General features: G+C 35.9%; 1 protein-coding gene across 5 annotated transcripts in view; it reads left to right on the top strand.

Annotated features, from left to right (window-relative positions):
- Positions 1 to 677: 677 nt before the first annotated feature.
- The window catches only part of LOC128250544 (uncharacterized), a 78329-nt gene continuing 69751 nt past the window's right edge, over positions 678 to 9255 (top strand). For all 5 annotated transcript variants that reach the window (XR_016237861.1, XM_089339515.1, XM_052975829.2 and 2 more), the window contains exon 1: positions 678 to 1823. Coding sequence is in view for 1 of the 5 variants with exons in the window: in XM_052975829.2 (XP_052831789.1) it covers positions 1720 to 1823 (104 nt within the window). In the remaining 4 variants the exon portion in view is untranslated. The remainder of the gene's footprint in view (positions 1824 to 9255) is intronic.

Below are 9255 nucleotides of genomic sequence, written 5' to 3'. Positions count from 1 at the left end.
TATTCATATCTACTCTCTGCCTCCCCCTGTCTCGCATTCCCCTTCTCTCTCTCTCTCTCTCTCTCTCTCTCTCTCTCTCACGTACACAAAGAGCCACGCATATACGCATACATGAATGCATACACATATATATAGGATGTGTGTGCGTCTGTTTCTCTTACCTTCTATAAGTGTGTGTGTGTGATTATGTGAGCGTGCGTGTGTCAAGACGCATTTTTGTGAACAGGCATGAACACGCGCGCGCGTGTATACATATATGTGTACATACATGTATATATATTTATGTTTCTATATATATATATATATATATATATATATATACATATATAGAAACGTAAATATATATACATGTATGTACACATATACACATATATATATACATACATATATGCACATATATGTGCGTGTATATATGTATGTATGTATATACATATATATATATATATATATATATATATATATATATATATATATATATATATACAGACATATATGTATATATATATATATATATATATATATACAGACATATATGTATATATACAGACATATATGTATATATATATATATATATATATATATATATATATATATATATATATATATATATGCATATACATACATATGTGTATATTCGGTAATATGTAAGATATGCGCGTATACATACTGGCATGCATATATCGTTTGTGTGTTTGTATGGTTATGTATGCGTCAGGATTTCATTATATGAATTCTTGCTAAGCAGAAGATATTGCTTTCTAAGAAAACAATGAAGATCCATATTGGAATTGAAATTTTGATTACTAAAACAGGATGTGCTAAGCCTTGCGCATTTTTTCTCTTTTTCTTTTCCAGATTGTATTTATAAAGTGTGTGTTATTCGGTCACTTCTGTCTATTGAAAATCCTAGCTTTTGTAAATGGTCACTCTGACATTTTGATAGAAAATAGCAAAGTAAATGGCATTAATAATTATTGGTTTCAAATTTTAGTACAAGGTCCACAATTTTCATGGAATGGAACTAATTTATTTCGTCGAACCCCAATGCTCAAACGCTAGTTATTCTATCAGCTCCGATAGCATGATAGCCACTATCGACCGCGATAGAATTTCAGCACAAAGCGTAACGTAAAAACGGACGAAATACCGCTACGCATTTTGCCAGCCTGCTAATGACTGTGCCAATCAGCTATCTTAATTGCTCTAGTATTTATGGTTTTTAAATTTTGTCACATGGCCACCGATTTCGAATGAGGTAGGATTACGATAAATTCGACACAGGTGCTTAACTGGTACGTATTTTATCGACTCCGAAAGCATGAAAGTCGACATCCGCGGAATTCGAACTCAGAGCGCAAATGCGTAGAAAATACCGCTAACCACGTTAAGCGAAGTAATAATTATTGGCATACATAAATTCTAATGAAAGAGGAAGCAGTTTCAGTTCCCAATGCAGTGGTCCATAAATATTCTTCTCTCTCGTTTTGAAGCAGACGTTCAGATCTGCAGTACGGCTCACCTCTCTGACTGGGCAATATTCATATTTTTTCTGTTCTACACAATTTTACCTGGACTTTAGTGTTTGCACATGGCGAAAGTCTTGATGGAAATGTTACTCTAATGCTCTTTGATTATATATATATATATATATAGAGAGAGAGAGAGAGAGAGAGAGAGGGGCAAAGGAGTGGCAGTGTGGGTAGTAGCTAGCTTACACGCATGCGTCATTGCTTCTGCCAGAGGATCAGTGAATACGTGGGTATTTTTTGTGTCCCGTCTTTTCTAAGAACAAAACAAAAGAACAAAAACAACAGTCCGTCACGGTAGGTGGATTTGTTTGTTTCAGCTGCATGAAAGTTATTACTGTTTTATTTTTTCAGAAAATTATGGCCATCTCTGACACGATTTCGTTTGCCTTGGCGGCCTAAAATTATTGCTTTTATTGTGTTCTTCGTTCGTCGTTATTGGTGAGCGAATTCGAGTCGCCATGACGCCAGGCTGAGAATTTTTTGTGAAAACTGTTTGTGTCTCACTTAATTGCGAGAACTGTTGTTTTTGTGGGCGTATCTCGCCTCTGCAAAACTTGTCCCTTCGTTTTATTATATTTCAATTGATTTTTCGTTGGACTTTTTCTTTTTTGTCTACTCAACCCTTTTTTTTTTTTTTTTTTTTTTGGACTTTATTTTGAACATTCGAACATTTTTTTTTTGTGGGGGGGGGTACTTAATTTTGAACATTCGAAGTTTTTTTTCATATGGCGAGAAAAAATGGTGCCATTGCTTTGGAGTGGGAGATTATCCCACCCAAGCAGTGGCTATATGTACCTATGTACAGTAAGGCCCGTCGCTATATCAAGATGGTGGTAACTCTGGCTCTGCTGTTTAGTATACGTTACTACTCTATCTCTTCTTGAGATTTTATAATTAGCTACTTTGCATGTATGTATGCATAAACACACACGCACACACATGTATATGTAAGTAGTCAATACATGTTTTATAAAGGATGCATTGTTTTGTTTTTTTTTAAAGTGAAACTCAGATTTTGCCTCGTTGCTAGATTTTCACACCGCTGCGACCATCAGGTGAAACTAACAAAGCTCGGTATTGGCTGCATACATTCACCCGCTTACCTACGTGGGTAGCCTCCTGCTTGAGTTTATTATTTAAGTACTTCACTGCATGAATGTGTCGCATTGGTGATGTGGTGCTTTTATTTTAAGCAATAATAGGTGGCGCTGTTATTAAATTGTTAATCGTAAGCCGCTTGATTTGTAGTAGATACGTTTGTGAAGTTTGTTTCTTATTTTTGTTTCTTTATTTATTTGAGCAATTTTATTTTTGTGTATGCATAGTTTATTTCAATTGAATATTCTAAATGTGTTTATTTGAAAAATGGCTGCTTTTTATCAATGGAGATGTGCGTGTGTTTCAGTGTGTATAGATTTTCAATTCAAATATCCATCGATTTTAATAAGATACTGAGAGTGTAGTAGACAACTATATTGATCTCAGTCATATACTGATACATAAGGCGGTGAGCTCGCAGAATCGTTAGCACATCGAGTGAAATGCTTAGCGGCATTTACATTCTGGGTTAAAATTAAACCACGGTCTGCTTTGACCTTCATCCATTTCGGGTCGATAAAAGAAATAATAATTGAGCACTGGGGTCGATATAATCGACACAACTCCTCCATCGAAATTGCTGGCCTTGTGCCAAATCTTGACATTAATATTATACTGATACATATACTTATTTTATGAACCAGTGGAATCAGGGTAACGTGAACTGTATGTACGAAAGATCACAATATTTACACCATACAAGAATATACTGCCAATTCATCACTCTTGAAAATGGAAAAAAATTAGCAGTATTTTGTCTGCCACTGCGTTCAAATTCCGCCGAGGTCTACTTTCAAATTTTAGGTGTTGTGCCTGTAATAGAAAGTAATATTTTATTAAATTTGCAGAAAAATTGAAGCAAGTCTTTGACAATTCCTAAGTGTATTGATCTTATTTTGTGTGTGAATTTTGACTATTCCTTTATTTTCAGTAATAATTAATTTCAACGCTATCTAATTAATTACGAATCTTTATGAAGATGTCTGAAATTTAACATTTATATTCTTTGTACTGTCGAAGTGATTGGAGAGTTTGAAAAGCGGTAATAAGTGTCCAGTGGAGGAGATACGATTATGTGATCTGTTTTGCATTTATCTCCACCCCTAACTAATGCTTCCTCCTGCCAGTCGATGTTTGAACAAAACCTCATAAACTTCCCACTTCCTCCAACAATATTGCTGACGCGTGAATGGCTGTGTGGTTAAGGAGGTCAATTTACAACCATGTCGCTTCGAGTTCGGTCTCCCTTCACGGCAAATTGGGCAAGTGTCTACTACAATAGCCTGTGTGTGTCTTTGAGACATTGTTTGTCATCCATCTCCACCGCTTAACTATCGGAGTTGGTTTGTTTTAAACCCCGTAACTTAGAGCTTCAGCCAAAGTGACGATAAAATAAGTCATAGCTGTTAAAAAAATACATAAATACGGGGCTCGATTTGTTCTATTACAACACTTCTAGGCATCGGTGCTCCAGCATGGCTGCGTTCAATGATTAGAAGTAACAGATAAAGGATAAAATTTTATTTACCTTTCTCTACTCATGCAGCTACTGATATATCAGACGAAGTTTTTATGACATGTTCTATCTATTCCTCGAATCATTCGATTTTCAATTCAAATATATATCGATTTCGATAAAATCCAGAGAGAGGAGCAGACTATTATATTGATCTCAATATTATACTAATACATTCGGTAGCAAGCCGGCAGAATCGCAAACACGACGGGCAAAATTCATAGCTTCATCTCACCCGTCTTTAGGTTCAAATTCCACCGTGATTGACATCGCATTTCATCCTTTTGGGGTCGATAAAATAAGTACCAGCTAAATAGTGGAGCCGGTTGTAATCGACTGTACCCCTCCCTCCATAATTGCTTCTGAATAATTTGTTCTGAAGCCACCTACATCCACACCATGCAGGTCTCTCAGGCATTTTGGAAGGATATTGAAGGGCTGTGGGCCCTTGAAACCCAAACTGTTGCAGTATCTGGCCCCATATTTTGATCGTGATGTTAGGATCTTTGGCACTACGCAGTGGCACCGTCCCATTCTGCAGTTTGTGTAACTTTCAATGCCAAAGTATGGTACACAGCTTTCCAGGATTTTTGCCAAAATTTTAAACCTGGTGAAGCAATTTTTTCCTGATCCCTTAATTATGTTTATAATTATACTGAAATATATATAATTTATAATTATACTGAAATATATATAAAATTATACTGAAATATATTTTTTTATGAGCCCAGAGGAACAAAGACAAATGTTGAGAATATGAGTAACGCGAAGATTATGTCTGGAGAATCAAAGAACTTACGCGACACAGCTATATATACCGTAAATATTCTTCCGAGTCTGCCAATTCATTATTCTTGGAAATGTAATAAATATTGGTTTTAAGTTTTGAGACAAGGCCAGTCATTTTTTAGGGGAATGGGCTGTCAATTACATCGACCCCAGTGTTAAATTGGTACTTTCTGCTTTTTTTTTTTTTTATTCGACCCCTAAAGGATGAAAGGCAAATATGAGCTCGGCAGAATTCGAACTTAGAATGTAAAGCAGGAACAGACGACATTAAGCATTTTCCCCTACGCGTGCTAACGATTCGGAATTGGAATATATAGTAACAGTTAAATAGAAAGCAAAAAGAAGTTTTAGTTGGGGAAAGTTAGAAAAGTCTTAATAGCAACAAATGTTCGTAAAGGAAAAACCGGAAAAGAGAGAAGGAAGTAAGGAAGGAAGGAAAGGGAGAAAGAAGAATGGAAAAGAAAAGAAAACTTAATCAATACGATAAAGTAATCCTATTTAATAATCAATGATTGAAATCTAAGTTGTTGCAAGATATAAAACACGTGCTTTCATAATTGGTCAACACACTTTGCTAAATATCTCTGTATCAATATACCAATCAATCTATATTTCTATAGATTGTTTATCTATATTTCTCCGTCTGTATAAACACACACACACACACACACACACACACACACACACACACATATTTCGATTCTACATTCTACCTATAATATATGATATAGACATATATATATATATATAGAGAGAGAGAGAGAGAGAGATGTATATGTAGATATGTATTCAGACACACGGCACACGTACAAAATAATGTGAAAGAAAGTGAGAGGGAGAGTGCGTGCGTGTTTGTGTATGTATGTAGGTACAACCATATACATATAACTATGCCCATATACACACATAGGTTTTTCTATGCATGCACGCGCGTGTGCAAATTGAAAAGCATTACTAAAGAGAACGTGTCTTCATCGCTTAGCATGTATCTATTTTAGCAGTAATAGACTTTTCAAAATGTACCACTGTGTACATGGAGGTGTGATATCGTTCTATATACGTGTACTCACATAGAACATGTTTGTGTGTACATATCTACGTTTTATACGAGAAATTTCTCTCGTATATCAATGCGTGCGTGTATATATATATATATATATATATATATATATATATATATACACACACTCACTATTATTGGATTGTTGGTATGGCTGTGGAATTGTATCCTAACATATCCTTTTGATATATATATCACACATCGATAGATGTTCGCATTATATGCATACACACACACACACACACACACACACACACACACACAGAGTATTATTGGATTCTTGGTATAGCTGTGGAATAGTATCATAACACATCCTTTTGATATATTATATATGCATATATATATATATATATGTATGTATATGCGTATAATGCGAACATTTATCGATGTGTGCGTGCAACGCGCGCGTATGTGTTAGTGGGTGTCTGTATGTCAGTGTATAAAAGCCCTGAGTTCAAGCCTGTTGTACCAAGATCGCCAAAATCACATTGTGTTTCTGAAACTTAAATCATCACGTTCATGTCTAAATCACATGGGTGACCTCGTGTCTGTAGATTTTGTCACAGATTATAACAACATATAACTGTGTATAGTGGTCTCTTTTGATGCATCGTAATATATAGAAATATACAGAAGTGTAAATTTGCGTCTAGCTACGTGTAACAGTTTGTAGTCGCCGATAGAGACTTCGTGACGAACTCGTTGTTCCGACAATGGTGTTGGCGCTGGTGTTTTGGGTCCATGAACAACCTACAAGATGAATATTTTAGTAGTTGGCTTGAAGCCGGCGAGCTGGTAAAATCGTTAGCACGCCGGACATAATGCTTAGGGTCATTTTGCCCTTTTTTACATTCCTTTTTCATGTTGTGCCGAGGTCGACTTTGCTTTTTGTCCTTTAGTAGTTGAAGTACCGATTTCTCACGGGGGTCGATGTAAACGACTAGCCACGTTCCCGCAAAATCTCAGCCCTTGTGGTTATTTTAGCCTTATATTAGTCCTTGAGGCTATTTTAGCCTTACATTATTAGTCTAGTGCAAAATGTGTCACAGGCGGGAAGTTATCTGGATTTGCATCGAATCCATATCAACTGTTTCCTCCCGTCTCAAATATAACTGCATTAGTGCTTTCATCATCAACCATTATTTCCCTTACATTTTCTCTTTGATGAGCAGCTAAAGAGCTGAAGAGCCTAATCTATCCTGAGTCATTTGATATATGACCATCTTTCTGAACAATGATGTATAGTAATGAATAGTAGTATAAAGTACTATAAAGGAATATATACAAGTGTGTAACGGTGTACAGTAATGTATAGCAACATACAGCAATCTATGTAATCTAAATCCTTGTATACAGATACAGTCATATACAGCAATATAAAGGCGGTGAGCTGGCAGAAACGTTAGCACACCGGGCGAAATGCTTAGCGGTATTTCGTCTGTCTTTGTGTTCTGAGTTCAAATTCCGCCGAGGTCGTCTTTGCCCTTCATCATTCCGGGATCGATAAATTAAGTACCAGTTGCGTACTGGAGTCGATCGAAACGACTGGTTCTCTCCCCCAACATTTTGGGCTTTGTGCCACGAGTAGAAAATAATATATATTAATACATGTAACCTAAATCCTTGTATAGAAATACACTGTATTACATAGCGTATAGAACGGTAAAATTGTGTTTAGAAGCAGATAGTAGTCTATGACAGTATATATATATATATATATATATATATATATATATATATATGCAGTGTATCAGTGTATAGAGATGTATAGAATTGAAAAGCCAATGCATAGCAGTGGGTCCTAGTATATACTAATATATAATAATAGTAAGGCGGTGAGATGGCAGGAACGTTGGCATGCCAGGCGAAACGCTTAGCCGTATTTCGTTTCTCTTTACGTTCTGAGTTCAAATCAAATTCCGCCGAGGTCGACTTTCCCTTTCATCCTTTCGGGGTCGATAAATTAAGTATCAGTTACGTACTGCGGTCGATCTAATTGACTGGCCCACTGTCCCAAAATTTCGGGTCTCCTGCTTAGAGTAGAATAGAATACATCCTGATAGTATATGTTGATGTATGCAGTTTGTAAGATGCCGTACAATCGGTTTTGCAGTGTAACCAGTAGCTTATGCAGTGTATGGAACTGTATAACTCTTTGTAGTAATAATAACTAGTATATGCCAGTGTATTGAATGCATGACTGTTTATAGCAGTGAAAAGTAGTGTACAGGGGTGTGGACAATATATGAAGGGATTAGCAGTGTATAACCGTGTTTGAACTGTGTATAGTGGTGATACTAATGTCTAATTGTTAAGTCTGGATAATTGCATACGTCGAAGAGAGGACAGAAATCTAAGAGAGAGGGTGATTGAGAGAAAGAAGGAAAGAAAGATGTAAAGAGCAATGACAGTGAGAAGGGAGACGAAGAGATGATTTTTCAATTAAATATTTGAATATTATTCTGCGGATGTCACATCCTGCTGTCATTTTAGAAGATTGAACAGACTTTGGACACAGTAAATTTTCTATTTCTTTCCATCATCGCTCCCAGTCTCTCTCTTTCATTCTTTCTCGCTCTCTCTTCTTCTTCCTTTCTTTCTTTCTCTCTCTCACTATCTATCTATCTATCATGTTAGCTGCCTGTCTGTCTGTCTGTCTATATTTGTGTATATCTGTCTATTTAACTATACATTTATGTATCAGACAATCTGTTTATCAATCTGTCTGTCTATCTATCTATCTCATCGCGTATGCCCCCTTTTCTCTCTCTCTCTCTCCCTTTTTCTCCCTTTCTCTTTGTCTCTTTCCCATTCTGCATTCGTATCTTTCTCTCCTTCCCTTCAGCTATCCCTTAAGTCTGTTTATTTATTTATTTATTTTATTTGTACACATACATACATATTTCTGTATATTGTCATTCCACCGACGTTATCTTGGTATTATATATAGTATATTATATTATAAGATTTATACACAGAGAGAAGATACTTGACAGGACTTCTTACTCGCGAAATGGTGAATGCATTTCACGCCCTGTAACAATCATCAGCACTCTTTATGCTGTATTCAATATTTAATGCTTAAAGGAAAAAGACAGACGGCAACTTTAGCACTAAACAAGTCCTTTTTACAGGGTAAACATATTTGAACGGATATAAGAGTTTATTAGTGGCATAAATATAGTGAAAATGAAACAGAAAAATCTTGAACAGGGAAGCAACTAAACAACCGATTCTTGTGTTTAATTAAACATATATTGATC

This window comes from Octopus bimaculoides, chromosome 22 (genome assembly GCF_046866305.1).
Source record: "Octopus bimaculoides isolate indiv1 chromosome 22, ASM4686630v1, whole genome shotgun sequence".
NCBI lineage: Eukaryota > Metazoa > Mollusca > Cephalopoda > Octopoda > Octopodidae > Octopus > Octopus bimaculoides.
This window is presented reverse-complemented; position numbering and strand designations above follow the sequence as displayed.